Below are 13,484 nucleotides of genomic sequence, written 5' to 3' on the forward strand. Positions count from 1 at the left end.
CACGGCCGACGAGGCCGTGGCAAATTAAGCGCTGCGCCCAGCAACGCAGTGCGGTGATGGCGATGGCCCCTTTCCTTCCGCTTTTTTACGTTCACACTCCCCCTTTAGCCTCCCCCCACCCTTCTCTCCCCCACTAACACCACCGTCGCCACACGTAGCCACTCAAGGTATGCCCTCAAGCAGCAAACGCGGCTCTCGGTGTGTGGAGGGCAACTGGAGGTTTTTGGAGAGCGGTGGGAGAAGTTGCGAGGATGGGGCGAGGGAAGGCAATGACGGTGGTAGCGGGAGGGCGGTGTGTGCGGGGCTCGCGAATCAGAAGAGCGCATGTGAAAGGAGGAGTGCCGCCGCCCTTTTTTGCGGCCTTCTCCTTCGCTGGCGTTTTTTTTTTTGATGTGTGTGCCCCCCCTCGTCGCTTTGTGAGCGGTGGATGCGTTTGTGCTGGTGCGGCTACACTGGTGTGGCACCGATACATACGCGCCCATGCGCCGTGCCTCTACCTTCCCCCCCCTGTCTTGTCGAAGGCATGCGTCTCTGCTTACACATGTACGTGGGCGCGCGCGCGCGACCGGCTCCGTGTCTTCAGTTCCTCCTTCACGCTCTTTCCTTCTCTCTATTTCTCTCGCGCACATATGTGCCTCCTCTACAGCGCGCATCCACCTTCGTATGTGACAGCAACCAGCGAACACGCCTACACTGTGCAGACGCGTGTTGGTTCACTGACAGCACCATTTGTTCCCACCGACCGCACCCACTCCCTCACCCACCGGTTTACCCACAGAGGCAGATATAGGGAGTGCTCATTCAATAGAGCCTGCCTCTTCCTTCCCCCCTCTCCCCCCCCACACACACACCCTCACGGTAAGAGAGAGAGAGGAGCAAGTTGGCGAGGCTGCCACCCAACACAGCACGGGAATTTGGCGGTGAGCTTTCGTCCTTCCCTCACATTTCCTTTCCTCTCTCCCTTTCCCCTATTTGCGCTAGAGCCGGCGCCACTCTCTCCCTCGCTTATGGGAAACACCAGCAGCAACAGCAGCTCGCTGTCGCACCCTGCCGTCGGTGGCCGCAGCCGCCGTCAGCGCAACCGCGACTCCCAGGTGAGGAGCAGGCCGGCTGGTGAGTGCTTATCTTCGGGTAAGCACTCACCAGCCACAACGAGCACTGCTGTTACTACTGGTGTGACCAGTCCTCATGTCACGACTCTTTCCCCCTTGGTAATAAGTGCCTCCCCGACTGGCAGGCAGCACAGGGACGCCGTGACAGGGGCCATTGCGGCGTCGTCCGTAACACAGGGCAGCCGCTTCATCAACCCCGTCCCCTCAACGCACCAGCACGGTCGGCATGCTCTCTCATCGCTGCCTGCCCAGAACGTAGATTCTTCACCGGCGTGTGCAACTGCGACTGCCGCCACGGAGTCTCAGCACTCTTCAAGCGAAGGGGGACACCTGCTAAGAGGCTCACGGGGAAGGGAAAGGTCATGTAATGCAGAGTTGTCACCGCCGCAACGTCATCGCCCGCAGCAGCGCAAAGTCGAAGGCTTTGCCGAGATCGGGGTCTCACGTGCTTGCCAAGCTCACGGGGACGGCGACAACGTCAACGGTTGCACTGCTCAGAGAGGTTCGGTGGCGGATGTGCATGGTGCACGCTCATCTTCGATACTGCAGACGGCGACCGGTTCTACAGTGCCGCTGTCGCTCACAACTCCGCTGTCTCTGGAAGGCACCTACTTCGCTGCCACCGAGGTAGGGACGGTGCCACTTGCAGCCGGCGGTCACACACGAGAGGCCTTGTCTGTGACGCGCGGCAGCGACACAGAGGTTGACATGGACGAGCACTATATCACTTCCTACACTTCTTTACAAGTCGACCGCGCCATTTCTCGGTCGACTTCGATCCTGAATGATGAGGTGTTGCCTGAGTCGTCGATCTTGTCATGCTCACCGTCGACTGCGGCGTCACTGCTGCCGCTGCCCGTTGGTAGAGCAGCACGCTTTACCAAGGTGTCGCAGAGTCTGCAAATGACGAAGAGCACCGCTGGGCCTCAGTGGCCAGACGAGTCACTCGACGAGGGTGTCGTTAGCTGCGGCAGGATCAGGGATAAGTCTGACCGCAAATCCAAGACTGAAAGCACCAGCGACGGCAGCAGCGGAGGCAGTGGCTGCTTGGGGCGCCGGCAGTCGCGCAGTACCTTGTTTCGCAAGCTCGTATCGCGGTCCGGCTCTCGTGCAGAGTTATCGAAGTCACCGTCTCGCTGCGTAGCGAGTGAAGGAGGAGGTAATGCCTGTGGCGTTGAAGCAAAGTTAGCGGCTGAGGAGGATTCGCACTGCAGCGAAGACCGCGCTGCAACGGCTTCGGGGAAGCGCGACTCACTTGCGCCACGTGTCACTGGTCTGCCGCCGTCAAGCGCGCCTGTACCGCTGGACACACAACCGAGGCCCTCTAAAGCATCGTTGCCTTTCCCCACCTGCGCTGCACCGACGCTGCCAACCTCCTCGATGACGGCGCAGAGGCCTTCCGTGTTTCAGTCCCCGGCTGCTGAGGGGTGTCCGGATGGACGTACAGCAACGCACCCGACAGTGGACAATGTGCGCAGCCACACGAGTGGATCAAAGGGCCCTCGCGCTGCGGAAGACATGTCGGAACCGGGGCCGAGTAGGGTGGAGTGTGGCGCATCACCGCAGCGAGATCTGCGAGACTCCGAAGGAGCATCACATTCTCTCAACCTGGTGTCAGAAACTCAAGTGGCGTGCCAGAACAGCGAGGAGAGCGACTCGACGGCGCCGACGGACACCAACTCTGCACCGATTCTGCCGCCACCGCCGACGGACTCTTTCGCAGAGGCGGTATGGGGCACACGAGGGGCCGCCTCGCCGGGAACCCCGACGACGCCCACCAACAGCACAAGTCTGTTCTTTGACTACGGTCACGATAACGGCAACAACGGCGACTGTGCCGCAGTCGACGCATCGCCGTTGCTCATGTACTACTCTCATCAACAACCGCTGCGTCGGAAGGTGCCTGGCATCCTCGGCACCGGTGTATTCTCCACCACTACTGTAACGGACACAACGGCGCGAGTGTCGCCACAGTCGCCTTCTGTCTCGCCTCTTAAAGCCGTCGCAGCGGCAGGGTATGACGATTCAGCTGCCGCGGTGGCGGCGGCGCACCCATCTTTGGCAGCCGCTGCTACTGCTGCTGGTGCGCGCGTGAAAGGCCGCTGCTCTGTGAGCCAGTCTGTTATCATCGCGGCGTGGAATCGAATGGGCGCACGCACAGGCGACCCCGCGAGTGGCATTGGCGCGGGCGGAGGTCATCATGGAGGAGACGGGAGCCCCGATGTATCGGCAGAGATTCTGCAGGCTACCTCCGCACCGGAAAATTCAATCGGCGTTGGCGGTGGTGAGCGGACAGCTGCAGCAGTGCCTGCGAGTAGTGCCATTCAGTTCGCTCGCCTTCCAGCTGCCACGACAGCTGAGATGGCAACAGGCGAAACATCGTCCCCCTGTCATCAGGGCACCTTCGTTGGCGATCAGGAGGCAGACAACCCCATCCATTCACGCCGCTCTCGCGCCGGTGACGCTGTCGTGTTACCGGTGCGGCGCCGCTCCGTCCTGACGCGTCAGCGTGGGCCACCTCCACTCTTTTCTCCCTCGCCGGAGGGCGACAAGTCCAGTGACGCCGTGTCCCAGTCGCTCTCTGTCTTCGGTCAGTCCACCATCCATGAAGGTGCACACGGGGCGGTTTGGCCTGCATTACCGCCCGCATTTACTCATGCTGCAGGTGATACCGCTGCTAGTCGTGCAGCAGCACCACCACAGGAGCTACAGCGTCCGCGAGAGGTACGAGCAGAGGGAGAGGAGAAAGAGTGCCCCGCGCCCAGAGCACCGCTGCCCCCGCGTGGACTCCCTGCTGACTTGCGCGCTCTGACTACGACTTCACTCGCCTTCGCAGCGCAGTGGTCGTCGCGACAGGAGAGCCGACGAGGCGACGCCAGCATGCCAACTACACAGCTGCGGTCGGAGAGTATCCTCGCCATCGTAGACTGCGAGGATAGAAGTGGCAGGGGCTTGGTGGGGGGGCAGGAGCAGCTCCCGATTCTTGGCACGACGGAATACAACGAGGAGATGGAGTCAACAACAACCACGACCGTCGACGCTGATGAGGAGGATCGAGGCAATGAAGAAGGTGGTGCGGCGGAGGGGTATACGGCGCAAAGAAGCCCTCAGACGCTTGCTCAGCACAAGCCCCGGTGGCAACGCATCGATGTACTGCCTCGCCGGATATCTACCACGGGGTTCACGACAACGCACACTACTGTGGTTACCACAAGTGCTAGGACTGGCCTGCTGCCGGCTCATACCGACCGGCCGTACTACGCTCAACCGCGATTCACGACGAGCAGCTCCTTCGCGCCGAGCACGAGCGCGGCAGCTCCAATTGGCGCTATTGCGTGGGTGCACAGCAGCCCTTCCTCGCCACGGTCGTACAGCACGATCGACTCGCGGCTGGAGACGGCGGCATCCGCAGAGAACGTAGCGAAGGGGGAGAAAGGCATCGACGAGTTCGTTCTGAGTCACACGCAAGGTGGTGGCGCTGTGCACTGTCCATTGCACAGGTCTGGGGATAGTCGCCTGAAACGGTTCGTGGGGTTCACTGGCAGCCCCCTACACCGACGGTTTTTATCCCCACCAGTCCTTCCCTCTCGAAGCGACTCCACCTCCTTCAATACCATTGCGACCGCACCTCCTGGAGGCAGCAGAGCAAGGGGAGCGGCACTGGTTCGCAGCAACAGCTGTCAGCCGCCGCGCCGGTACTCTCAGCAAGCGCCGACCCGCAATACATCGTTCTTGTCCTCGAAAACGCGACTTATGCCGCAATGGCGCGAGCGATTGACCCCGACGCCGAAGCCTACCTCACCACTTTCGTGGAACACCGCCCGGGATGACATGGGTGGCGCCGCCGGTGGATTCCAGTCTACCCCGTGGGGTCGGCGGGGGCTGACCTCGCAAGGAACGCCCCCTCTTGCACACCAGCCCAGTGCGTATTCCTGTCAGCCACCGCCGCCTCCGATGTTGGCGGCGTTGCCACACTTGTCGCAACGTCTGTGGCGCGCGAACTCTGACAGCCTGAATAGCGTGCGATGGCAGGAGGTAAGTCTGCAGACCAGTGGTAGGGGGGCGTCGTCGAACTTCGGCTTTGCCGGGAGCAGCAGAGATAAAGATGACACGCCGCCGCGCTACTACGCTCTGGGGGACGAGGGGGAGTATATTGACGCTGTGGTGAACGGGGATAACGCTGAGGACAGCGGCGATCATGGTGCGCAGTGGTGCCACGGTTTCCCGCTTAGTGGCGCGGCCGGTAAATATACCCGAGATGACGGCGATGAGACCCTTCTCTGGTGGGAGAGCAGCGGGGCACCGGTGTGGAGCATGACGACATCGCGGACATGGCGGCGCGGCGACGAAGACGATGAGAATGGCCGCGAGGAGGAAGGCGATGAAGGCGAGGCCAGCGAGAACGACGCAGGGAGCTGCAGCAACAGTGACAGTCGCATTGCCGATAGGCATCGTCCGCGGTTGCCGAAGAGTCACCATTGCCGCCGATCAGTGGCTCTGCCCTCGGCAAGCGTGCAACTGCCCCCGCACGAGTCGCACGACGTTTGCAGCACGCCTTGCAACTTTGGTCCCTTGCCGCTATCGGAGCAGAGCAGCCCGCGTTCTCGGGCTTGCGTGCGGGCCTTTGCCGACAGCGCTGTTAGTCCCCCCCCGACATGGTACGAACCGCCGATGCCGTCCAATCAAAACACCTTCACCGCTTTCGTTCATTTATCAGACATCTCCGCCTCGCAGCTGCTCGCTGCCGCAGCGACGGCGTTTCAGTGCGGCCGTGACGCACACCTCCGCCGCGCATCACCAGGGGTGCACGGCGAAGGTGGCCGCCTTGCGAGGTCCCGCGAGGACACGCCGGCCACCGCCGACACGCTCATCGTGAGTGGCTATACCTTGTCAGATGCGTACCTCACCGACGGCGCTGATGCCAGGGCAGACGTCGTGAGTGCTGCGGGTGGCGCGCTGCCCATCACCCCGCTCAACTATTCCGTGAACATCCCCCCGACCAATCATGTTTCTCGAGCAGACACCCCTGTGCTGGTGGCACCCCACGGCTCTGTAGCTAGGCAAACCTCGCAAAGCGCAGTGACCGAAGTGGCGCGCACGAGGTCTGAGTCTCTCGGCGCGCTCTCCGGTGGTACACCGGCTAAGTCGAGAGGCTCCACGAAGGCGCCGCTAGGGCTGAATGACGCAGCTGCCACCTCACTGGTCGACTCCAACGGCAGCGTTGGTGGCTGTAATGATGACAGCGATGGAGGCAGCGAGGACTCGTTAGTGACGACAGGGCAGCTGGCAGTCATGCCGAGGCGAACATCATTGAGCCTGGAGCCGATGAGAGTTGTTGCTCTTCCCGTGTCTGAGGGGGAGCGACATGCGTTGTCGGAGGAGAAGAGGCCGTGGCTTGGCGCCTTCTTGCACTTGCCAGCTTCATTCCACAGCGCGGCCAACGCGGGGACTGAAGTGACAGCTTGTACCACTCTGGGCAGTCTTTTCCCGCGCGCCGCTCGGCTCCCCGCCTCGCAGACGCTGCCGGATCGGTACTTGCGGGTGCAGCGGTGGTGGAATCGCCACCGTTGCACCCCACTGTCGGAGGGTAGCGGCCCACTGGACCTCTGTCAGCGTGTAGACGAGAGCGTCAACGGCGATGGCGGAGGTATCATCACCATGTCCGACGCGGCATACCTGGATCATCTGACGCACACGAAGAGCGCCACCGTTCCGGTGCGGTCACAAACAGTGGCGCCACCGTTGTTTGGCTTGTCGGTGGGTTGTGCAGAATCGACGGCTGCTGGATGCGCTGGCCCTCACTCTGGCAGCTGCAGCTGCAGCAGTACCACTTGTGTTGCGGGCTCTGGTGGAGAAGCGGTTGCGACGCCGACCGCCATTGCAGCCGCGACCTCTCTCGCCATCGTGACCTCGCGGGAGTCGTGTGGCAGCTTGGTGTCGCCGTTGCGGGTGTCTGAGCTGCTGCTGATGCCGCGGCACGAAGGCGACGCAGTTGGCGGCAGTGGCGACACGAGCTCTGGCCCCGGCCTTGTTCTCATGGATGAGCGCGTCGCTGGCGTGGTGGAGGAGTATTCGAGTGGTTCCGGCGCAGAAGTGGCATCTGCCGACTTTCATGAGGAAGCCCCCACCACCAGCGCCGTCCCTGCTGTGGCCGTGCCACTGTTCCCACCGCGTCTGGGTGCAGTGGCGGCAGACTCGAGCGGATTCACCGGAGCGCACGAGGTGAAGGGCGGAAACGTTCATGACGGACATGCCGCCCTCCATGTAGACTCTGGGGTGACGGCGGAGCACGGGCTACCGCACCCACCACTTACCACGGAGCTCACAGACTCTCGCTTGGTGGCAACTCCTCTTACCACATCGCACCACTGTGTCGACGGCAGCTCCACAGGTGAACCTATCCGAGTAACCCAGATTGATAGCAGCCCTGGCGAGCAGAAACTTTTCACAGTACAACGATTCTCATCTGAGTCATCCCAGCCGACGATGTCCTGTGCAGCTGGCCCTCTAGTGTCACCAATCCACGTCCCTGTCCGCTCGCTACTGCACCTGCACGGAGAGGCTGCGGTAGACACATGCGCAGTGAGTAGAGCCCAGGCGCGCCCCAGTCGTTACAGTAGACTGGTAATGTCGCCCTCACCGCTGCACGGAGGGTCGACACCACGCGTGCGCGCACACTTGCACTCGCAGCACCAGCGCCGCGGCCCCAGTATCGGTCAGGTTGTCTGTCGCTGGTGTGGAGAACCATATGCAAGCGAAGCTGTGTGCTCTTTCGCGCGCCGACCACACAGCGTTCTCCGCGAGGAGCGGCGCATCGAGAAGTCGGTGAAGCGCAAGGCGCAAGCGCTCTTGTGCGAGGGCCAAGTCACGGAGGCAGTAGCGCTGCTGAGGAGCGCTGGAGTATGCGCGTTATGAGCGAGGATTCCATGGCACACCGCTGTTTTCCCCCCTTCTGCCCATTTCACTTCTGCCGACGTCATCGCGGCTTTTGCTGTTCTTCATCTTACAGCCTTGTATTTTCTCATGCTCTGCATCGCTGGTAGTCTTGCTTCACCCGCTCCTCGCCAAGTCTCTCTCTCTCTCCAGACGCGTGTGTGCGTGTGTTTGTGCAATGTCTCACTCACATTATGAGTGGGTGAGGCAGTCACGCATCATCGCTAGTCTGGCAGCACTAGATGACTGTGGCAGCCTCGAAGTCCACCCCTCGGGAGCGCTCTAGCCCACACAACGAACTCTCTCGGTGTGTGTCGACTCCGCGCCTGCACCCGAGTGTGTACGTGCCTGCTGCCCTTGACCCTTCCTGTCTCACGCTGCTGCTGCTGCTGCCCCCTCTTCCCCCTTCATCCCTTCGCTATGTCATTGTACGCCTCGCACTTATGCATGTCTGCATTTCACATTTCCCTTTTCGAGTGACAGTGTTGAGGTGTTGGAGGCGCCTGATGCAAGCCGCATGCCACGTAGGGCTCGCCGGGTGGGGGCACATTCGTTGTCGTCAATCAGGCTGGCGTCGGGTATGTCCCTCATCCGATGCGCCAGCGCTGGGCGCATTGCAGAGTGCGTGTCGCATTTTGCATTCACCGACGCTTGAGCGTAACGCTGGTGCCTTGAGGACTGTGAAGCGACTGCCGCGTGGCATGTCCCCGTTTCGGCCATCTCGTGCTGCTGCAAAGCTGGAGCAACCCCACGGCGCTGTCGACTCTCAGTCGGACGGTAGCCGCCACCATCACCATGGCTTATTTCCCCTCACCCCCTCAGAAGGTGCACCTTCGTTGTCTGCGACGCCAAGCGAGCAGCTGCCGCCGTGGCCAGTCGACGCCTTCGAGTTCAACGCGGCCGCGGTAAAGGGCGGGCATGACATTCGTCTCGCCTGGAAGACCATTTTTCCTCTCTCCGACTCGGCCACTGCTGGCGTTAGCGCCAATGAGAGTGCTGCCGCTGTACCCGATGCAGCGCCTCCCTTGCTCGCCTCCGCGTCTGGGTCAACACCGAAGCGGCCTCTCCTCACCCCTCACACCATTCGACGCCTAAAAACAGCTGAGGAGACGGCAGAGGCGCAGGCGGCGCTGTACGGTGGCGGTTGGGTCTGCACGGGGTGCTGGTCGATCGTGCTGGCCGACTGCAGCGATGAGGTTGGTGGAAGCGCGTCCCGCTCGACTCGCCTCGCCGCTTTCCCCTGCACCATTTGCCCTGTGTGCCGCACACTACGCCACGACGCCCACACGTGGTCGTACATCGCATCTCTGCGCCTTCGATCTGACCTCTGGAAGTGTGAGTGCTGCGGAGAGGCAAACACGCGTGCTGCCGCAAATTGCCGCTGCTGCGGGGTAACACGCACCACAGGCGTTGGCACTGCTGCTGCTGCTACCGCTGATACGCAGGCTTTCGTGCGCAGGACGATCGCCGCGGAAGTCGATTCATGTCCCATCGGACACATAATCGTCACCCGCAACCGCACGACGCGCTGGCGCTGCGGGGTTTGCAAGGAGATCAACTCACTGCAGATGGCTTTGTGCCGCAATTGCGCCCGTGAGCGGTTCGCCGTCACGGTGAGCTGTCCCACGTGTGATGTCCCGCGTGTCTTGTCAAACGCAGTGGTCTTTGGCGGTGGGACAAGCGCACATGCGACACGAGGGACCGATTGCCACGCGACTCTGGACTCACTTTCCCTTTCATGTGCCGGCGCCGCTGGTGCTGCTGGAGGCGGCTATACAGCCACTCCCGATGCTTCCCTCGCTGCCCCTCTAACCTTTCCTGAGCGCACGTTCGATCCCGAAAACTGCTATACCCCGAACTCGACGCAGATCACCTGTCTGCAATGCCACAGTCCTCTCCATGGCGGCCGCGTGGCCATCGTGAACACAATAGTGTCGTGGTGGTGCGCCTGCGGCGTCGTGAACTCTGTGACAGCGTACAGCTGCCTGCGCTGTCGTCTGCCGCGTGCCTTAGAATCCCCAGAGAAGTTGCGCGCGCTGCTGCGGAGCGCTGTCGAGAATAGCGCGTCCCAGCCACTGCCTCTGTCGGCTCACGATGCCGGGGCCGCGTCCCGTTCTTCTGCCGCATCGCCGACGTGGGACTTTAGGTATTGCACGAACTGGATGTGCGACCTCTGCTGCGGCGTGAACACTGCTTCCTATCAAGTGGTTGCCGAGAATCACTCGTCGCCTTCCTCGGACGAAACCTGCCCCGACAACACGAAGCGCAGCCGTCGGCTGTTGATGCGCCATGGCGATGCCGCGTGCCGGCACTGCGGTGCCCCGTGGCATCACCACATCTTGCAGGAGGGCAGCTCTTGGCGATGCGCGTGCCACGCGCTCAACTCGTGCACTGACGCCCTTTGCACGAGTTGCGGGCTGCCAGCGCTGGATAAAATTCAGCCTGACATGATTTCATCCTGGTCTAAGGGGGACTGGCGTTGTCAGTCCTGCGGCAGTCTCTGCTACAGAGGTCGACAGCAATGCTCCTGCGGCACCTTTCGCCCATCGGCACGGCTCAGCAGTGTGTCATGATGTTGCAGGCTCGTGTGTGAAGGCACGTGAAGGCGCTGGACAGGAGTTGTGCACCTAAGTTGCAGCGGTCTTTGCAGAAGTGCTTAGACGCCCCGCCGTGAGGCCTGCAGAGACCCCATAAGGGCAAAAGAGAGCACTGAAAAAAAGAACGCGACCCCCCCTCCCCCCACGTACACACCCACGCGGATACCCCCGATAAAGACTTGCCAACCATGCGCACAAGTACGCCTGGTACGGCGTAGCTGTACCCAGGAGCGGTGAAGGACGGCGAGTCTCGCCTCTCCTCTCCTCTCCTCCTCGCTGCAAACGTGCTTTGCCCTCCTGCAGAAGGGACTCCGCCATTTTCGCTCGGCTGGCCTCCGGCCGCGACGCACAGGCATACAACGTGCCGGGCGTGGTCGCGCTCCTCCCTCCCGCTTATACTGGGGAGGACGTTAGCTGGTGTTGTTACCGTGTCTGCGAGCTCGCGTCAGCCCCCTCCCTGATGTGAGCCAGCGGGTGGGCCATGAGGGGGAGGGGGAAGGGGCGATGCCCCGCACGTGCATCGAAGTCACCGGATTGAGACACACGAATTCTGTGCGAGCGGAATACACAAGTCCGTCTTCCTCTCCCCTCTTCTCCCCCCTCGCCTGGGGACGTCCGGCACGCCGGGTGACATGGGCGGTTGCCGGTTGGAAAAGCGGAGACGGAGCCCCCCCAACTGAATAATCGCCTTCTTCTTCCTCTTCTTCTTCTCCCTCCCTCCCACTCTCTCTCTCGGACCTCATAAGAGCGAAGGAAGCCGGCAGTCGTACACACATTCCGACAAGAACGACTTGACTGTTATTGTGCTTAGGAGAATCATAGGCGGGTACACCAACGCCCCTCCCCCTACACGCATACATCTCCACCGTAAAGAGGCTGTACTCGCGCATACCTTCCGCCACTCGCGGTTTGATTGAAGTAGGTGAGATCGCAGTGTAAGAGGCAGACTTCCCGACCCAGGGGGACTCACGACGAGGGGATAATTTTTTTTTTTGTCTTTCAGACACACGCCCAGACACACAACGCAGACGTGGCACCGGTAAGTGTGCGAGCGCGTTGACACACCAACAGCTTCCGCGGAGCCCCCCTCTCCCCTCTCCCTCGTCTGCCCCTCCTATCCCGCGCGCACTCGCTCGCGTGACTTCTTCACTTTGGTCGGCGCACCTCTCAGTCATTCTCGTCTTTGAACTCTTTGCGGCAACATCCCGCCCTCGCCTTCCCTTCTCACACTCTGGCCGCTGCTGCTTTGAGCTTCTCGTCGCACTTCTTCTGCTCTCCACAAGCCACCACATTCTCCTGCGTCCACCTTATCCCGCATCGCCCCAACCAGTACTGCGACTATCTGTGCAGAGTGCAGCTGCTATTCGGTGCTTCAGTTTGTGTGCCTGTGTGTGTGTGTGTGTGTGTACGTGTGCGTTGGTGGTCTCGGTGCGGCTGCAGCCTCACTTTCTCTTTTTGTGTCGTCTCTCTCCCCCCTTTCTCTCTCATCTTGTGCGTACTGGCGAGTGGTTTCGGTGGACTAAGTGGGAACTCTTCCTCAGGCTTACAAGCTCTGCTTGCTTCACTCCTCAAGAGCGCCACCACCCACACTCCACCACTTTGTGTAGCGCAGTCGCTCTCTCCACACACACACACCCGCATGGATGTGGTTCCTCTCGCATCACACGAGGCTTCCTTTTTATCTCTGATTGACGACTGCCTACGTGTGCGACACGCGTATGACTGTGCGTCTACACCGCCCATATCGGCACACACACACACAACGACAACCCAAGAAGAGACGAAATCCTCACACGGTAACTCGCGCTGATCTGTTCCCTTTCTCTCTCTTCTTCAGGTGTCTCTCTCTTTAGGTGAGCGTGTGTGGATGTGTGCTACTCTCCGTCTTCATTTTATTCTTCATCATTCTTCTTCATTCTTTTCCCTATTCTGAGCCGCGCCGCCACGGCCACCGCCGCTGCCGCTGCCATCGCCATCGCCCTCTCCTCCTTTCCCTCTCCTCTTGACCGTACTGTTTATCGTGCCATTCTTCTCTCTTCCCCCCTCTCTCTCTTTTTTGTTTTCTTTTCGCTTATGGCTCTTGGCTTTGGTCAGTCCACTGCGGCTTCTGTAATTCTCATCGCCGATACTCTCGTCACCCCTCACACCTGCATCCTGTGCGCACACACACACACACACGCCTCCTTTCACGTACCCGCTTCACAGGACACGTGTGACCGCACCACAAACATTCGCCTCCTCTCTTTTTCTCCTCTTCCTCCCTCGGCGTCCGTCGGTGTGTTTGTGTGCCTTTTCGATAGGAACGAAGCGGCTTCTCGCGGTACACACATCAACTTCATTTTCCCTCTCTTTTCTTCCACCGCCTTCTTCGCCTGTGTCGAGTATATCGGCCTTTCTGCCCCTTTTCGAGGCTCTCGCAGTCGCAGGCGCCCCTCATTCAGGGGCGTTTTTCTTCTTCAGTCTTCATTTTCGGCAACATAAACTGTGCGCGTGTGGGCGCTCGCGTGTAGGGGTGCAGATTCTTGGTGTTGATTCACACCACTGATCCTCGTCTCTCGTCTCTCTCTTTCTCCCCCTTCACTATCCGCCTGTTCGCTTTTGTGCTCCTCGGCCTCTATTGCCGCCCCCCGCGCTTGATTCCCCCCTCTCTTTCGCCACACTTCTCACCGGAGTGGGCCTCCTTTCGCTTGCCTGGGTGCGACTTTTTATTGCCTCTCCCCTGCTGTGCTCGTATCTGCGCCCATTACTGAGAGTTCCTCCTCCTCCCCCCTCGCCCCTCCTCCCACCACCACCACTTTTGTTTTTAGGCATCCAAAGGGTAGCCTCACCCTCGCCTTCTTTT

At 60.9% G+C, this 13,484-nt stretch overlaps 2 protein-coding genes across 2 annotated transcripts; both read left to right on the plus strand.

The window, feature by feature from the left end:
* Positions 1–1,007: 1,007 nt before the first annotated feature.
* On the plus strand, positions 1,008–8,027 carry LPMP_211000 (hypothetical protein; the record flags this gene model as incomplete). The annotated part of the gene is made up of 1 exon (XM_010700585.1): positions 1,008–8,027. The coding sequence occupies one exon, from the start codon at positions 1,008–1,010 to the stop codon at positions 8,025–8,027; it is 7,020 nt and encodes a 2,339-aa protein (XP_010698887.1).
* A 461-nt stretch (positions 8,028–8,488) lies between these two features.
* On the plus strand, positions 8,489–10,618 carry LPMP_211010 (hypothetical protein; the record flags this gene model as incomplete). The annotated part of the gene is made up of 1 exon (XM_010700586.1): positions 8,489–10,618. The coding sequence occupies one exon, from the start codon at positions 8,489–8,491 to the stop codon at positions 10,616–10,618; it is 2,130 nt and encodes a 709-aa protein (XP_010698888.1).
* Positions 10,619–13,484: the final 2,866 nt, after the last annotated feature.

This window comes from Leishmania panamensis (assembly GCF_000755165.1).
Source record: "Leishmania panamensis strain MHOM/PA/94/PSC-1 chromosome 21 sequence".
NCBI classification, from domain to species: Eukaryota; Euglenozoa; class Kinetoplastea; order Trypanosomatida; family Trypanosomatidae; genus Leishmania; species Leishmania panamensis.